The following is a 20,053-nucleotide window of genomic DNA, read 5'->3' as shown; positions in this document are numbered from 1 at the left end:
GATGGCTGGATGGCATCACTGACTCTGTGGACAAGAGTTTGAGTGAACTCCGGGAGTTGGTGAGGGACAGGGAGGCCTGGCGTGCTGTGATTCATGGGGTTGCGAAGAGTTGGACATGACTGAGCAACTGAACTGAACTAACAATGAATAATTTCACTTAACATCTTAACCAATACTTTTCTCAAGTGTGAGAAGAACTGAGTCAACAGATGAAGCTGAAGTTGAGTCAGTGGATGATAGCTGAAAAATTAATTTCTACAATGCAGCAGACTCTAACTCTTAGTACTTGGATAGTAATAGATTATTCACATGACAGAGTGAGTCCAATAAAAGAAATGCAGAAATAAAAGTGAATAAACACTTGTCTTTAAAGCCAAGTGTTAGTGTTAGTCACTCAGTCATGTCCGACTCTTTTGCGACCCCATGGACTGTAGCTCACTAGGCTCCTCTGTCCATGGGATTCTCTAGGCGAGCATACTGGAGTGGGTCGCCATTTCCTTCTCCAAGGAGAAACTCAATTAGTATTAAACTTGTTTTCCACTTATTTAGACATTAAGATGAATAACAAAGACAAACATCAGATATCAACCAGTGTCTCTGAGTAGGCACCTAGAGTCCTAAGAGTTTCTAGTCAGTTGAGATAAATAACAGTGGAGGTGATTTGCAGTCTGGGATATTCTGTGAAGGCATAATCACAAAAGTGCAGAGCTTTTTCCTGACACAGCCTGATCTACAGCCTCCACCATGTGTGCCTTACTAGGCTTCAGATGTCTTCTCCATAAACGAGGGATAATGATTATTCTCTCCTAGTAGAGATTTTATAGGGCAGAATGGAGGTCGATTTCACAGAATGCACAGCCCACGCTTCCCTGCAAAGTGCCCAGTGAACACTGGCAATTGTTACAATAATTATTGTTCTTCCCATGCTACTAAGGGTTCTTCTCTTATGCTTCTCAAAAATCTCTTCTTGAATTAGTATTGTATTATTAACACTAATATATGGCAATAACATTATGTTCATTCTGCAGCCTCATGAGGGAAAAAAGTACCAGACTGCATTTTTCCTCAGCTTGTGTCATATTTAACCAATTATACCACTACTGGTTGATGAGTTTCACTGGTTATTGCTGTGAGGGATAACATTGATATACTCACTAGTTGTTCAGGTCTCTGCCTTCAAATTGTGTTCCACACAGTCAGGTGTCTTTGCAGTTGCTGGTCTATCTTGGGAGGGTGAGTGAGGAAGATATCTTTAACTCACCAAGGCAGCTCTGCCTTGCTGTCCATAGGTTTCTGTACAATATTTTATTTGAACAAAGGGTTCCTTGGCTAAAAAGGTTTGGAAACGATTGCTTTCTAGATCATAGTTTTTCTAAGCATGGCATGAGAATCACAGTATTTGGTATAATGTTAATATCTGTAATATTGTAATACCTATACTGTTGTTTCTAGCACGATGGCAGACACTTTCAGAGTATGGGGGATACGAATGTGTGTAAGAAATTGTACCTGCCTCTGAGCAGTTTAGATGAAGAGCTTTGAAAGCTTTCAGGATGACTCAATTCTTCTTGTCCAAATGGTAACATTTGAACAGGTTCTTGAGTAATTAAAAAATGTGTCAGGGTTAATGGGGAAAGGGAATACAGGAAGAGAGAAAAGAAAATTGCCGACTGATTTTAAGCAGTTTTTTAAAGGAGATTTAACAGGACTTCAATGAATGCAGGTATGGAACTGGAGTTGTAGTAGGTCAGGGAGATAAGGATAATAGTGTGACTTCTTTCCTGAATAGCTATGGAATGAGATGGCCCAGGGAAAGCATGTAGAATAAGACTGGAACAGGATTAAAAACAGAAGCCTGTAAACTGTGACCTCTACCACTACAGGGAAGGAGAGACAATGAAAAGGGAGGACCAGTCAATGAAAGAGAATAAGGAGGGAAGAAAGGAAGATGAGGAAATGAGATAGACTCTTGGGAAATCGAGATTTTTCAGATCATGACCACTGATCATAATAATGATGCAGAAATATCTGAACAAATGAAGGTTGAAAGTCACCCTCATAACTGTGCAAAAAGAAGTACCTGGTGACCATCTTACCTGTACTTGATGGATGGAAATCAGAGTGGAAGGAGCGGAGTTGTTAGTGGGAGTTGAAGAGATGTCGGGGCCAAGGTTGTGTTTTCCACTCAGTTTGATGTAGATATGAAGGAGGAAGTGAGAATGGTGGGTGACAGGAGGTAAAGGAAGAAGAAAAGCGTAGCATGTGTACAAAGAAAACTGACGTTTCCGAAGCACATACAATGCATAGAATTTCAATCGCAAATATGTGAACTTTGAGCATACCTGTAGGCTAAAAGGAATGAGGGAGTAAGAAAATAAAATGACAAAAGAAAATTAGAGATGATGTGAAGAGGAAACACCAAGAGGGAATTTGTCTTTTCTAGGACAGGCATCTTTGGAATGGGTTTGACGAATGTAATGCTTGAATATTTGACTGCAGAGTTCCTGGAATTTTCTCAATTTAGGTGTCTGTCTGACCTGAACAGAGGGCTTTTCCAAAAGAGAAACAGACTCGTTAAAAACGACAGTTTGACTCTAATAATAGCTACCACTTATAGGATGCTTACTCTGTGCCAGACACTCCGCTCAGCACTTCATATGCATTGATGCCTCTATGCAACAACTCTATATTGAGATATTATTTATAATCCCCGTTTTATACCAGAATAAACTGAAGCGCAGAAAGTTGAAGTCACATTCCCCAGGTCACATAGAATATGGCAGAGCTAAGAGCTGAACCTATGCAGTCTGTAACCAGAGCTTGTTTCTAAATTCTTGTTAAACCGTCCACCCAATTATATTTCTACATGAATTACATAACTACTCTCAGCCCACTTGCTCTTATTCTAGACTCAGAATCAAGTTTGGGCTATATGGTTTTCTGCTGTACTTCAGGAAAGGTGCACTTGACTTTAAGAAGCTCATGAATATCAAAACCTTAATCACAGCTATTTGGATGACACAAGTTCATGCTTTACAAACCAACCATGGCCCTAGTCATATTAAAATCAAAGTTGCAAAAGAAAGAAGCATTCTGCAAAACCTTGTGTGTTTCATTTAGATAGTGTGCAGAATGAATGGAAAGATAAAAATGCTCAGAATTTACCATTTCCTTTTCCTTTTTTAAATTTGAAACCCCATGGTATTATGGATGATATCATCAAGCAGTTTGGTTTGAATATGCTCCATGCTGGACTCTGCAGATTACCCAACTAATGACATGCACACTTCTTGCCATTGTGACACCTCTCTTCTCTCAAGTGGGAATTTCAAGTGACAGACTAAAGCTGTTTGCTATCAATTTTGCAAAAAAAACACATCTGTCAGATAGCCAAGATTTAGTTCAGAGACAGAAATCAATTAATATTCTAATTTGTTACCTGTCATTAGCATCACACCATATTATGCCAAGTCAAAAGTGATAACCTTTATGTAACATATGCTCCTAAAGGAATTTGATTTAGGGAATATGTTTCATTTCTGTGGAGTGTTGCTCCCTGCGTATTAATCCCATTAGAAATTTTAATTACGCAGGCAGTAAAAATTGTGATGGATTAAAATGAAAGTGTAAAATATGCAGTTGCACATTTATCATAAAGCTGTGTGGCTGTATTTATGATTTAGTTTTTCTAAAGTTATTTGCCAAACCATTTAAAATTTTAGGTATTTCAGTTGTTTTTTCAGCATTAAAAAAATCAAGGAGATAGCTAGCAGCATCATATTTCTAGAGATGTTGCCTAGATTCTCTGACCTCCTACTATTTTAGGTTGCTGGTCAAAAGTAAATCTCCACAGAGGAAGACTGATGACCTGATCTGATTTCCAGTGCCTAAGAAAGAAATACAGGAATGGGATAGTGGCTTGGGAGGAAGGAATGAAATAAGATTAGCCAAGAAAAAGAAAAAGGGAGAGTTGCACAGATATTTCCCCCTGTTGATTCTTTTCCTGTTGACGAACAGGGAGGAAAATATAAAGTATAGATGGCGCTAAGTGGAAAAGGCTAAAAGATAAAGTTATCGCTAAAAATATGGAAACAACTTGTTTTCTCAATGTGAATGACTCAGTCAAGCATTGGAATGATGCTTTCTTTGGTGTTAGAAATCAAACTTTAAAATTTATCATACTTGATTTATAATGTGTTTATTTCTACAGTACAGCAAAGTGATTCAGTAATACATATTTATACACTCTTTTTCATATTCCTTTCCATTATGGTTTATCGCAGGGTATTGAATATAGTTCCCTGTGCCATACAGGAGGACCTTGTTTTTCACCTTAAAATTTTTTCAGATGCTTTAAATTTTCAGCCTTTTAAGGCCTCAAAATCTAAGAGTGGAGGTTCAGCATGTAAGCCAAATCAGCATTGACTGATTCATTCATTCACTTGACAAATAGAAACTGAGTGCCCTATATATATTAAGGATCACCAGGGTGAAACTATGCATAGAACAGACCCAGAATTTTCCCTTTATAGAGGTTACATAATTTTGAAGAGAGCCAGAAGAATTAGAAAACCAATAATACACAGCATTTCAGATGGTGCTAAGTAATCCAGTGAGAAATAAAGCAAGGGGGAGAGGACAGGAAATGCTGATGAAGTTGGGATGGGTGAATGGATTATAATTTTGAATAGCATGGTTGGGGAAGTCCTCATGAAGATGACACTGGGTGAAAGCCTAAAGAAAGTGAGAGAATGGGTATTTAATGGGGAACATGAAATCCCACTGTGGTCAGCGCTGCCATTGCCTCTCATATTGTTTACTCCTCCAGAGAAGGAAAAGATGCTGAAGACAAGGCAGAATATACATTTGATTTGGTGTTAGTCATTGCTTTCTCTGCTTCCCTCTAACACATTTCTTTTAAAGCAAGCATTTTGATAAAATAGCCAAGTGAGAGTTTGCCCTCCTGATAGATACATTTAGTTTTTGCCCTGTAGTTATGACTTCAAAGTCATACCAAAAGTTTGCTGAATCAGTCCATTAGCTCAGCAGCAGAGAAAGGATGAGAACCAAGAGCCTGTGTTCCCCCTTTAGGGCTCGCTCTACTGGACCGTCTCTACCTTCCCTAGGTTATGAATCTTCATGCTGAGAATGGAAATTACTGACAGTTGTGCTAAGAGTATCTTTCAGATGTATTTGAATTCATTAAATGTGGGCAAACAGATCAACAAGTTGTTAGTTCCAGGGAGGATAAGATTCCTTGCAGTTTAATTCAGTGTCCTTATAGAATCTTTCTCTTATGAATTTTATAAATCTCTCATCTAGATTATTGCAACAACATGCTTTATTATTTCTCTTTGTGCCCCTAAGCATATTTTCAACACATAGCAAGAGTGAATTTTAAATTTTTATTTATTTTTAAGCTTTTTATTTTATATTGGAGTATAGCTGATTAACAATTTTGTGATATTAATAGTTTCTGGTGGACAGCAAAGGGACTCAGCTATGCATATACATGTATCCATTCTCTTTCAAACTCCCCTCCCATCCAGGCTGCCTGATTTTTCAGAAAAGCGTACGTCAGATCATGGGATACCTCTGCTCAAAATGTTCCAAAGGCATTTTATTTCACTCAGAGAAAAATCCAGTTTCCTTAGAACAATTCACAAGGCTCGTCTTAGAGCCTCAGGTTTGCGTTCTGCCATTCTCTACTTTGCTTTATTCCACCAAAGGCACACTGAGTTCCTTGCTGTTCCCAGGTGGATTCTTGCCTAAGCGGCCTTGTATTTCACAGGTTTTAGAACTTTCTCCTCTCGGTTTCCTTAAAGAGGAAATCAGCTCAGATCATCCAAGCAAATAATAACCTTTTACCCTCTACCCCTTTGCCTTTCCCACTTTACCCTCCTGTTTTCCATATATTGTTTATTATTCCATGATGGACCATATACATTTGCCTCCTTATTGATTATTTCTTTTGTGAGGGCCAAAATCGACTTTCCCATTAGACACTAGATAAGTATCTGTGTGTTTAGCCACTCAGTGATGTCCAACTCTTTGCAACCCATGGACTGTAGCCCACCAGGCTCCTCTGTCCATAGGATTTCCCAGGCAAGAATACTGGAGTGGGTTGACATTCTCTTCTCCAGGGGTCTTTCTGACCCAGGGATCAGGCCCAGGGATCAAACCCAGGTCTCCTGCGTTGTAGGTGCAGTCTTTACTGTCTGGGCCACCAGGGAAGCCCAGATAACTGTCTAGTGTATAGTAAATGTTTACATTTGAATAGAAAAGACCAACCTGTAATTTAAGATTTAAATTAAATGCCATTGATTGGACTCAGTGCTACACACACTCAAACAGGTTCAGTTTATGGTTTCTTTCCAGATAACCACAAAGAAAATGTTAAAAATTGTGCAAACATTTTTGAAATATTAACATATGAGTGAAAGAAAACTAAACTTGTAATAATGGGAACGTATGTTTTTGCTATCATTTATGAATAATCTTTACAGTGGAATAATTTCATAAATAAAGATCTAAAATACAGCACAACCCATAAACATTAATACTTTCTGGAGAGAGAGATATTGAAGAAGATAAAAAGAACCCACCTACATTAAACACAAGATACTTTTCTTTATAAGTTGGATTTTCATTTATTAAGTATATTTAAATACTTTAGAGTACTCCATTTCCAAGAATATACCTTTTTATTTTTTAAATACTACCATTCTAACAATAAAAAAAAATCAAAGGTATGCTTTCGTTAAGAGGAATTCTGCTTTTCGCTTCTAATGTGTAAACTGATTATCAACCATATATTTTTACACGAGTAACAATATGTAATACTCACATGGAATTTTATGCAGCTCATTCATAAACTTCTCCTTCAGCTTGGAGAAGGCATCCTCCTTCCCTTCGCCGGGACTGGCCGGCTCTGTGGCATTATGTGGCAGGACAGTCGCCACAGTGGTGACTGGCGGGGCTGCCAGCGCCTCGTGATGACTCTCGCTCACCATAGTAGGTTCAGCTGAAACTGTGAGGGGAGCGAAGCAAAAAAAGCACAGTTCAGAATGGGTTACCTGCCCCGGGTTAGAGCTATTCTAGAGATGAAGAGACAGGAGAGGGCACACCTGCTCACTGGGTAAATAGCATGTCATTAGCATATTACTTTATGTTGGCTCATGAAATATTTATGGAACCACAGAGAAGGTTCTTCCCCAGAAGGAAAGGCCATCCATAGTTATTGAAAGCATTCTCTCCTAACAATAGAATGAAACGATCAAATCTCTTAGTTACTTATGCAGGCAATTATTTGCTGTGTAGATTTAACTCTAACCCATGTCCTACTGAGATGCACATGAAACAATTATTGACAACATACATGCTCTGTACTCTAAACATTTTGTGTTTTTTACAAGGAGAGATGAGATGAAATATTTATATTAAAACTGCTGATAAATGATAGCATACATTCAAAATGTTAGTCAATTTTAAAATGTTTGTAAAGAATACTATTGCAATATTGATACTCCAAGATTCCTGAATGTTATACAGAAATTAATTTTTGAATCTCATTTATTGATAGTATGCTTTCCTCCCAGGTTTTTTTTTTTTTTTGACATTTACCATAGATAATACTGTGACCAATAATTCACCTGTCTTGCTGGGTGAATTTTCGAAACCACTGTAAATGTGACATGATTGACTATATATATCAAAGCACTGATGATAAAACATGACTTGTCTAATTATTTTAGTTTATTTGGCTTGATTATATTTTTGAACTATTTTATTAAATTTATTCGATTACTTTAAATGTTTACCTAGATGAAACTGTTGATACTGATACTCTCACATTTCATGTGACTCAGCAAGACTTCAATTACATACACACACAAATACAAACATATGCATGAAATATTTGTATGTATTAAAAAATGGATTTGTTCCTCTTCTGTGAGAATCACCAGATGTGATATGCATCATTACTTGTCTCCATAGGATAGTTGAGGATATTTCAGGAATTATGGTTTATTGTGGGATTTAAAGGAAATGATTGTGCTAAATAAAATAAGTACAACAGTGTCATCATTAAATTAAAGGTATATTATCTGTTTCAGCTCAATTGCTGTCATGTTCTGGAAGTGGAATGTCATTCCTGGGGTGAGCCTGAGGTTCAGCTGTTCCCTCTAACTGCTTATACACTTGTTCACGGCTTTTGTGCACACAGATGTTTGGGTCCTTTCTCTTGGATTACTAAATATGTTCATATTTCCCCAATTTATTCTGGAATGTAAAACATTTCTATATGTAAGGTGAATGGTCCAAAAGGCAATAGGAAAAATAATACATGTTAAAGAGAGTCAAAATGTAGAAAATGACCTTGAAGTTTATTCAGTATTTTTTGCTGTTGTTGCTGAGGAAGTAAATGAATGTTTCTGTAATTTGCAAAAAAGATCCTTTTCAGACATAAGGTATACCTGGAAGGTGTTTCATTTAAAAAGGTAATATCTATAAACTTGTAACTTACTAACGAGTGGTATTATCCCAACTTTTTCTGATTAAAAAAAAATCAAGAAAAGATTATGTAAGAAATATTCAGGCAATACTTCTTTTTACTTAATGTATACCATGTGAAATTAAAAAAGTCTTTTGCAAGTTATAAAGATATAGTGGGCAGTTAAGGATCTAATATACTAACAAAGACTGATTGCTGGATCTATTTTTATTCTTTTGTATTCTGAGAGATATTGTCTGTAAATAACAAAATTAAGAATAGTTACGTTGCTCTTGAAAATGCATATTTATGGAAATAGGATGCTTATGAAGAAGCATCATTTTGCTGATGTAAAAACTAGCCAATTATTCAGTCCTGACTAATGTGATGACTTCATATTCTCTTATATACTTTAGTGCATGTGGCCTTGTTTGTTTATTCAGGAAAAAAATTTATGTTCTACTCAACTCTTGATTAAAAAAAAAAAGCCAACAATTACTGAGGATTTAATAAGTGGCTTAGATACAGGAAAGCAGAGTTCCCACACTACTCCCATGAGATAAGTGTAATTAGCACCCATTTTACAGGTGAGGAGACTAAGACCAGTTGGTTCATAGATAGTAGTAATTAGTGGGGCTGAGATTTGTACCTGGGTGTCCTGGCCACTCGTGTAAGGGATATGTATACTAAGAGACTAAAATCTAGTGAAATTGCTTTTTGAAAGAGTTTTGGACCATAACTCTTAGTAAGTAGTGCGTTGTGTATTGTGCTCCAGTATACACACTCTCCCAGTATATGTTATATTTGGAACACATTTCACATTGGGAAACTTGTCCTTGCTATGTGTGAAATATTCTAATTATGCTTATTAGCTTCACAAACCACTACTGGTTTCATAACTGTTTGGAAAATCACTATAGTAAGGGACCTGTTAAGATACAATAATACTAAACGAGGATAATAAAAACTAAAGATGCCATTTATTAAGAATTTACTATGTGCCAAAATGCTGGCATTGATTTTTAAGTATAATATCCTCAATCTCTCCCTGAAACTCTGAAAAGTAACTTGGTCTTATTTTATAGGGGGAAAAAAAGGATTGTGAAGAGATTAAGTGACTTGTTCTACACAGATTTAGCCTGATCCAAGGTTCCTTCCACTAATCTTCTTCAATAATAACATTTAAATGTTATTAAGCAATTAAATCAGTACTGGAAAGGTATTTTATGATTTTCTTGTGAATTGAAAAAAATTTTGCATTTCTATTCACAAGTTTACCAGTGAATAGAAAACACAAGTCAGCTTACTAATAGAAAAGAGATTGATTGATTTTAGAGGCATAGTTACTGAGTTTGTTAAAGTGGAATTTAACATCTTGGAGTGTGCCAAGAGGAATATTATTGAATAGAAAAATAAATTCTCCCCCAGAAGAAAGCTGAAGGTCACAAACAAGCAATTCTAAAATATATACATATTGCCCCTGGGGAAAAAAAAAAGTTTTTAATTTCACAAATAGTCAAAGAACTGAAGTTAATATATATTCATTGTAAACGTGGATAAATACACATGTGAAGGTAAGTATACAAAAAACTTGACAACGGGTAAAAGACCATAGCTTAGAAAAATACTTTACAGAAGGCCAACGTAACAGAACATAGTCTATAGAAGCACTCATTTTTTTTCCAGAAATTCACAATAAAGAATTAATATAAGGATGTTTATAGTAACTCGTTTGTAGTATTTTAAGACTAGAAATTACCTGAGAGATTAAAATTATGATAATTCATAAAATAATATTAAAATTAAAGGTAAGTGTTTACAAATCTGGAAATATATTACAGTATTATATGAAAATGCAAATAACTAAACATTATATAAAGTATGTCCAATTTCCCTGGATAAGATTTTTTTGTAAAGATTGGGAAGATATACTTAAAGACATCAGCATTGTGGTAGTATATTCACTTGTTAATGTATGTTTACATTGTCAACATATTATAAGCCTAAATTGTTTTAAATTATGCATAGGGAAGAAAGCTTTAAAACTGTTTTGCTCTCGAGGAAACTGTACCTTGCAAAAAGAGATTTATTTCCTAACACCAGATTTTCAAAAAAATCCTTTATGATGTAATATAAAAAGCTAAACTGTTAGAAAGAAGGATTCAGCTACATGTTTAGCAAATATAATATGCAAAATGGTGACTGGGTAAAATAGAATGTAGAAAAATTTTTAAGGTATCATGAAGGCTAATACATTTGTGATATAAAATGAGGAAAATCAGGATTTTTGGTTGCCATGACAACTTCCCTCTGTTCCTTATATTTATTCTACTTAGTAGGACTTTAATTATGTCTATCTCTGGGTCTACAAATTGATATGGATTTCTCGGCTTATACAGTGAGACAGTATACCAACCTGCATCAACATAATGATTTTTTGTTGAAAGAACTATTTCCATCTGTGTTTAAGTATTGCACTTTATCATAATAGCATGCAAAATTAAAGAGCAAACAGGAGAAGAAGGTCAAAAAATATCGAAAAATACATTATTACTAAGAAAAGTCTTTGAATGTAGAAATGCTCCAAACTGAAAGTAATTCTTGCAGGAACTATTACAGAATCCAGGAGATACCACAGAATGTATTAGTATGTATTTTTGAGGTGGAGGGCAACATGTAGTGATTTTATTCCAATAGAATTTCCCTTGACCTCCTGTAAGTGTAGGTGAAAATCCTAAGAAGATGCCCTGTGCGTCCCTTCCCCCACTTCAGAATGACGTCTTCAGCTTCAGGGATGGCTCTTGCTGACAACTCACAGCTGAGGAATCTCTCCTAAAGAAATGCCTTTGACTAAAGGGAACTGCTTTGCCCAGGATTAAACCCACTTCCACAGGGACAGCCCATATCCAGTGCCTGGGATGCCGGTGGAAAGGTCTGTCCCCCTGTCTTAGTTTGGTTCATCTCTGAAGCACCCTCTGGGATCAGCTAAATTCAGTGGTAGCTGCATCTCCATTTCAGCAACCCTCCTTGCCTGAGCCTGCTTCCACCACTGTCTTAACATGGAAAGCATTCTCCAGTAAGCCACCTCTGACTCAGGGCAGCTTTCCAGGGAATCCAACTTATGATAGATTTGGGGGAAAAAAAAACAAACCACTGTCAAAAGCTTCATTTACATTCTTTCCCAGCCCAAGGATCCTTAGGCAGTAAGTGAACTCTCACAGCATGATCAAAACCCTCTACAAGTTTCAAATGTGTGAATGTGAGGCTTCAGGTGTACCGTCTCTCTCTTTATATACTTTCCCTTGCAGGAAGTAAGAGGACAGCTAGAGATTGTATGGTCCGTGTCATTGCAGGAGAAAGGTGACTTCTGGTGACAATGCCAAAAAAATGGCAAGAGAGAAAAGGTTGTTTATCAGAACTTAGAGCAAATGGAAGCGTAGCACGCAGCCTATCTTCATGAAACCATAAAACATACAGGGTCCTGGGCCATTTTTCTTCAAAATATTGATTCAAAATATATCCAGGTATGTCCAGATTTTACCTGTTTGTTTCATCACAAAAGTCTCCTAAGAGGTGCAGGAAGAATCCTGCCTAAGAGTATGGTTCTCAGTCAGTATCCCTCATAGATGTCTGCAAATTGTATACAAATGAGCCTGCTTAGCTTTACTTTGAAAAAAGACTCAACATTCCTCCTCAGTCCCACACATGTCAGTTATGAATACTGCTGCTGCTGCTGCTAAGTTGCTTCAGTTGTGTCCGACCCTGTGCGACCCCATAGGAGCCCACCAGCTGCCTCTGTCCCTGGGATTCTCCAGGCAAGAATACTGAATACTGAGATGTCCTTAATATGTGAATCCCAGTGCTTGCCCATTTGTAGCCCCTTTCCACTGGAACTTCCTGCTCACAGACTCTAATGGTGGAAAAAGATCTATGTAGATTACACCATCACCCCATGGATGCAGCAAGTTTAAGGAAGAATGAATATCTAATTCAAGAGCACCTCACTTAGATGCTGGCCTGAGGCCAATGACACTCTTTAGCATGAAAAGCTGAGTGAGGCCAATAAGATTCTCTCCTTTAGGAATTTAAGCTATGAGATACCCTAAAGAAAGTGAAGCATAGAGAAGAGAAGAAGCACACATGCTGTCACAGAGTTAATAAGTAAGAGAGTCAGGGTTCCAAATGCAGCTGATCTGAGGGCTCACGTCTGTGACTACCGTGCACTCCCTCCCTCTGGCTATCCTGCTTGCTTCAGCTTGGTTTTCAGTTCTTTCTGAGTTTCATTACGTAGTATCTTGCAAAAACTAACATTGATTGTAATCTGAGTTGTCTGTACCTTATTAATCAAGAAAGCATAATGAGAAGTAAAATCTTCTGTGTGGGTTCACTAGGTTGAGTTGTTTCTGGAATATCTGAATTTATAGCCAGAGGTGCTGAATTCTGTTACTCAGTCTGCTCTCCATTCATAACCGGATGTGTGTGGAGGAGTGAAAGACCTGACGAAGTTGAGATATGGCCCTTATTGTGCAGGTTTATCAAAGTGCCTTGGAGACGCATTGGTAGTGCAGTGATTAAAACATTCAACTGTGAATACATTTTTTTCCCACAATACATTTTTCTCCACATTTTTACATCTGTGAAATGAGGATTTATTTGCCTTATAATCGATGGCATCTCACTATCACTGTCAGCCAGGCCTGTGCACACCCAACCGTCTTCTTACTTCCATTGATGTTCCAGTAATAAATCATTTAAGGGCCATTTGAGGAAGAGATCTGAATCCTGGCGGTGGTCTGAAGCTTTCTATTGAAAGCTCATACACTCAAAACTAGCAGAATGAGAGTCAAACAGTTTGGAAGATTTTAGAAGCACTAATGGAACAATATTTAAAGAAATGCTTTATCGAACACTCTTGATGGCACAAAGGAAAATGGTGTGTAAGAAAAAGATGGGTATCATCAGCTCTGAGCTGAGAACAGATTTAGAAATCTTTATAATTTATTGACCAATCTCTTTTGCTTTTATTTTCCTTATTTGAATACATGAAAATGACACAAGATAAGATCTGTCTAAATATGTCAATGATCATTCAAAAAGTACAAAATAAAAATTAAAGTGATATGAAACCATTTCTTGACATAGTTTGCAGTACTTTTTCTTACTGGTCTATGAAATGTTGCTGCATCTTATAATTAATGGTTTCTTAGAGTACATGAAATAGACATTTCCTAAAGAATAAGAGAAAGCATGAGCATTGTTTACAAATAATATAAAATAATAAACTGCATAAAAATTTAAACAAACTGAGTTTCTCATTCCCAGAAGATCCATCACAATTATATTTAATAACTATAGTCAACACAAATTTCAGAACTAGCTAAAATAAAAACGAATCCCTGAGCCAAATGAAAACCATATTCATTGTGACATTATTTCCTCCCTTAGATCTATAATATAGAGAATAAAGAATGGAAACAATACATATCCAAGTCAAAACCCGAGTACTGAATTACTGTGGTAATGATGCAGAAAATCAAGAATTCTCATACAAATTGAAAATTTCCCACCTATAATAAGGGAAAGAAATCTTGGAAATTGGGATATCAGAGATGTTTCTAAAGCATTTAATAATAAATTCACAAATTTAACATTTTTTTCTAGTAATCCACTTATGTACACCCATTTCTCTACTAATGCAGTTTCAAAAACTATAATTTATTTTCAAAGCATCACTCAATAATGGAGAACTTTTATAGCTTCAAAAGGCCTCCCAAGATTTTGGTGAGAATGACAGGGTCATGATCAAGAAAAGATGGCAAAAGAGCTATTTCAAATGCATTATAAAAACTTCAAGTAAAATGAGAGTTAAAGTCTCCCTTTTTTATTTTTTGATTAAAAAAAGACATGAAAGCCTAGAGATGGAAAGGCAATTTTGCATGGATTAATTTGGCATAATTTTCATTAACTATGTTTTTGTGTACAATATTAATTGAAGTTACCTCTTATGTTGTTGTTTAGTCACTAAGTTGTGTCTGACTCTTTTGTGACCCCATGGACTGTAGCCCACCAAGCTCCTCTGTCCATGGTATTTCTCAGGCAAGAATAGTGGAGTAGGTTGCCATTTCCTTCTCCAAGGGATCTTTCTGACTCAGGGACAAACCCGTGTCTCCTGCACTGCAGGCAGATTCTTTACCACCGAGCCAGCTGGGAACCCCATCTCCTCTATACAATAAGATAAAACTCGATGCTTTTGGCAGTTTTGGAGCAGACACAGGTTAACTGGATCAAGCCAACTGACTCCCAAAAGTTTTCTATGGCAGTAACAGAATAATCATTTGGAATTCCCATTCTCCATTGCCTTGCTGAAATCTTGTTCTGAACTCTTGCTGTTTCTGAGCTGCAGCACTTGAGATAAAATGTAAGCTTGTGACTCAAAGCCCTCTTTGATCAAACAGTGTGCAAACTGTCATAGTTTTGTTACACAGGGAAGGAAAACTTATCTATCCACAATTCAGATTGTGGTAAATATGATGGAAATTGCTGCAGTATCCAGTTAAAAACAGTATATTAATAAAGAAAATACCTAACACTTAATAAGCTTGTACTATTAGCAGACATTTTATTAAGAGCTTGAAACATAGCTCATTTAATGTTCACTAACTAAACCCCATGAGTCAAGTCATATTATGTCTTTTATAGACAAGAAAATTTACCAAAGCTTGCATAGCTAGTAAGTGTTGGAACGAGGCTTTGAGTTGCAACAGGCTAGCTCCAGGGGCCATGGAATTTTGCCTCACTGATAAATAAATACGTGTTGAATGAATAAATTGTGCACCTAGAGTGTGTCTGGCATGATACTGGGTGCTCTAGATATTTAAGAAGTTCATTCACCACAGTTTAAATCCAATGTGATATATGCTCTAGTAGAAATAATTATGAAAGACTGAACTGTGAGGACACACCAGGTAGAAAACCACACTGGGATTTAAATATCTGTGTAGCTGGTCCTGAAGGCTAAGTTTATATACTAAATATATTGGATATGAAGTCTTAAAAAGTGATTGGGCTTATTCTTCCTGAATTCAACCTTCTATTAGTGTGCTAATGAATTCATTTGGGGATCTGAGACTTGAATGAACAATACACACAATTTACCAAATAATAGTAAGATCATGGGTTATTTGCTTACCTAACAGTTATTCCTTCCTTCTGATTTTGGATAAGCCATATTTTTTTAATTTTTTCCAGGTAACTACTACCCCTTATCCCCAGCTCATGGATAAATCTTACTGTCTCTGTGTCATGGTCATCCCATACTTCTTCCCAATGGATGGTGAGTGCAATGGCAAGTGATCCAGTTTGGGCCTTTGTGGTATAAGAGGAAGTCTAATGGGACTTGGAAGTCTACTGGGCGATGTCTGGGAAAGTTTTTCTAACTCCTAAAAATATATACACAGGAAGTAATTTGTCTTTCATTGGTTGGTGTTATATTTGTGTGTGGCAGCTAGAACTGCTTGTAACCATGTTGTGATCATGAGAGAATCTAGTAAAGGAGAAGACTGGTGCTTTAAGGGTAAAGGAGCTGAAAGCTGGGAGGAATCATGGCGCTCATGATAGGCTGAGCTGCTGTACTATTTAACCCTACAACCACCATACCTTGGAACTTCTTACAATGAGAGATGATATATTTTCTTTATGGTTTAATCCATTTCGTGTTGTATTTGGTGTTGCCTGCAGTCCTAGGTGGTGCCAGTGGTAAAGAATCTACCTGCCAAAGCAGGAGACACAAGAGACAAAGGTTCAATCCCTGGGTTGGGAAGATCCCTTGAGAAGGAAATGGCAACTCACTCCAGTATTCTTGCCAGGAAAATTCCATGATCAGAGGAGCCTGGAAGGCTATAGTCCATGGGATCACAAAGGGTTGGACACAACTGAGCACACATGCATGCACACTCAGAGTCAAAAGCTAGCAATTACAAATACTTTCTAACAGGATCTCCACACTAACATAAATGAAATATCCTCCATAGGCTTATTTTCTACTATGGTATGCTAAGGCTGCTTGCTTATATTCTTTACTGTGTGTGTATCTGACCTCTAGTTTTTGATTCTTAGTCTAAGAGACACTCATTACATTTTCTCCTATTCAGAACAGCCTCTTCCTCTACATGCCATGAATTATGGTGAAGATCATAGTCCTGCATCCTAAAGTGCTAGATAAATACAAACTGAATTGATTTGAAGTACCAGAAAATTCTGGCTTTGTCACTGGTTCAAATTTAGAAGATTTTAAAGGTTTATGTAATCTAATTTTGTACATTTTATTCAAATTGAATGATCTATGTTCTAATATGTCCATCAGTAATCAAAATGTGTGAGTTTGGGGACATTGTACAACTGTGCCTTGATTCACTTGGAATACTATAGAAGTAAATCAGGGGGAACCAAACACTTGGAAAGCATATTTGAACCCTATCATGTCTATTATGTGGCACACTCTTCAAGCGTTTCTTTGTTGTTGTTTAGTCGCCAAGTCATGTCCGACTCTCTGTAGCCCCATGAACTGCAGCGTGCCAGTTCCTTAGTGGGTTTCTTTTCTTTTGCTTCTCCTCTCACATGTAAAGATCACTGTGAAAAATATGACTTTGATAAAAACCGTTATTGATAGTTCTTTTTAACCTTCATTTAGCCAGCAATTGGACTCAATGCCATTTCCATTTGAGTGGTTCAGTAACAGGACAGATGAATATATCACAGTTTGTATCTTAGATCTTCAAAGGAAGAATTCAGTGTAATAGTTTGATGTTGAGAAACATGATCTGTAAATATCCTCTCATTTGCATAATAAACAGGCATTCTGGCTTACTGACAGCAATATGTAGAGTCAAATTGCTTTTTCATTGTAGATTTAGTAATTATAGACACTATAATTTTCTTGACATAAAGTTATTCTGTATGTAGTCTTATCTCCTTAGGTTTTTCCCCAAGCATATGAATAACTTGATATGATGACATGGTGAAAGAAAACTGAAAAGTGATCTAAAGTACTTGTCCTGAATGTGCCCATTTTCCTCTTTGAAAGCTGTGGGGTGACTTAATCTCAGAATGCCATATTACAACAACTTTCTGATATTCTCAATGAGAAAGTATCTCTACCTTACTGTGAAGCAACAGATGCAGGGAAGATTTACAACTTGCCCCATTGTGTAGCTCAAGAGCATTGATGTTTAGAACCCCAGGTTTATTTAAACCACCTGGTTGTAAACTATGATGCACTTGTTGGGAGAAAATGTTGATATTTAGCCAGATTTATTTTTTTGTCTTTCATGCCATTAATATGCAAATGCTTTTCTTTAAAACAGGTAATAGCAATAGCTGAATCTCAATTAATATCCAACTAAGAAGATATTTCAGAATGAGGGCACCCTGTTACAGAGTCATCACTGAATGTCATATTACAGATAACACTTTTACCAAGGTACAAGTATACTAATAACATGAATAAAATATGAGTGCTGATTTCAATCAACTAAAAGTCACCCTGTGTTATAGAAGGTGAAATGGAAAATCAAATAGGAGCTATGACTTAGTATCATTTCACTTGTTTACCAGAGATTTTGGTTTTGGACATCACCTGGGGACTTTTGAAATCAAAGACCAAATCAGTGAGAAAGAATAGCAACCGAAAAAAAAAAAAAAACCCAAAAAACCACACAAACTCAAACCAAAAGACTGTGTGAAAGCTTTGTGCCAAACAAAGAAAGAAAAAGGAGGAATACTAACAAAGCACCACTAATATTAATGGAGTAAAATTATAAAATTGAAACTGAAATATGTGTTTTTATAGCAAAAACTTCACGTAATGTTCAGGGCTAGAAGTAGAAAGAACAGGCAAAATATAACTCTACCAGAAACCTTCAAGCTACACAGGTGAAAATAATAACATATCTAAAGGAAAAATGCTCCAACTACCGCACAATTGCACTCATCTCACACGCTAGTAAAGTCATGCTCAAAATTCTCCAAGCCAGGCTTCAGCAATATGTGAACCGTGAACTCCCAGATATTCAAGCAGTTTTAGAAAAGGCAGAGGCACCAGAGATCAAATTGCCAACATCCGCTGGATCATGGAGAAAGCAAGAGAGTTCCAGAAAAACATCTATTTCTGCTTCATTGACTATGCCAAAGCCTTTGACTGTGTGGATCACAATAAACTGTGGAAAATTCTGAAAGAAATGGGAATACCAGACCACCTGACCTGCCTCTTGAGAAACCTGTATGCAGGTCAGGAAGCAACAGTCAGAACTGGACATGGAACAACAGACTGGTTCCAAATAGGAAAAGTACGTCAAGGCTGTATATTGTCACCCTGCTTATTTAACTTATATGCAGAGTACATCATGAGGAACGCTGGGCTGGAAGAAGCACGAGCTGGAATCAAGATTGCTGGGAGAAATATCAATAACCTCAGATATGCAGATGACACTACCCTTATGGCAGAAAGTGAAGAGGAACTCAAAAGCCTCTTAATGAAAGTGAAAGAGGAGAGTGAAAAGGTTGGCTTGAAGCTCAACATTCAGAAAACAAAGATCATGGCATCTGGTCCCATCCCTTCATGGGAAATAGATGGAAAAACAGTGGAGACAGTGTCAGACTTTATTTTTTTGGGCTCCAAAATCGCTGCGGATGCTGATTGCAGCCATGAAATTAAAAGATGCTTACTCCTTGAAAGGAAAGTTATGACCATCCTAGATAGCATATTTAAAAGCAGAGACATTACTTTGCCAACCAAGGTCCGTCTAGTCAAGGCTATGGTTTTTCCCGTGGTCATGTATGGATGTGAGAGTTGGACTGTGAAGAAAGCTGATTGCCGAAGAATTGATGCTTTTGAACTGTGGTGCTGGAGAAGACTCTTGAGAGTCCCTTGGACTGCAAGGAGATCCAACCAGTCCATCCTAAAGGAGATCAATCCTGGGTGTTCATTGGAAGGACTGATGCTAAAGCTGAAACTCCAATACTTTGGCCACCTCATGTGATAAGCTGACTCACTGGAAAAGAGTCTGATGCTGGGAGGGATTGGGGGCAGGAGGAGAAGGGGACGACAGAGAATGAGATGGCTGGATGGCATCACTGACTCTGTGTACAAGAGTTTGAGTGAACTCCGGGAGTTGGTGATGGACAGGGAGGCCTGGCGTGCTGTGATTCATGGGGTCGCAAAGAGTCGGACATGACTGAGTGACTGAACTGACTGACTGAAAGGAAAAATAAATCAAAATGTAGGAATTAGGGTATAAAAATGATAAAATCCATCAAGGGGAAAGGAGATCTGACCCAGGAATCAAACACAGGTCTCCCACATCAGAGGCAAATTCTTTACCATCTAAGACATCAGGGAAGCCTACAAGGTAAGTAGTGTAGTTAAAAAAGGAGCTTGTGAGCACACATGAGCTTGAGAGGGCTCTCAGTTCTGACTCTTGTCTTTTCTTAACTATAAAAATAATAGCATTCTCAGCCAGTGTTTCACCAAAACCAGACAAAGATGCCACAAAAAAAGAAAAT

The 20,053-nt window shown here is 37.1% G+C and overlaps 1 protein-coding gene across 2 annotated transcripts in view; it reads right to left on the bottom strand.

Annotated features, from left to right (window-relative positions):
* SYT1 (synaptotagmin 1) overlaps positions 1 to 7,013 on the bottom strand; it is a 234,131-nt gene extending 227,118 nt beyond the window's left edge. For both annotated transcript variants that reach the window (XM_055395938.1, XM_088836818.1), the window contains exon 1: positions 6,848 to 7,013. In XM_055395938.1, the coding sequence (XP_055251913.1) occupies positions 6,848 to 7,013 (166 nt within the window). The remainder of the gene's footprint in view (positions 1 to 6,847) is intronic.
* Between the last annotated feature and the right edge of the window lie 13,040 nt (positions 7,014 to 20,053).

This window comes from Moschus berezovskii, chromosome 6, assembly GCF_049115385.1.
Source record: "Moschus berezovskii isolate FMDL1 chromosome 6, NW_MosBer_1.0, whole genome shotgun sequence".
Lineage (NCBI taxonomy): Eukaryota > Metazoa > Chordata > Mammalia > Artiodactyla > Moschidae > Moschus > Moschus berezovskii.
This window is presented reverse-complemented; position numbering and strand designations above follow the sequence as displayed.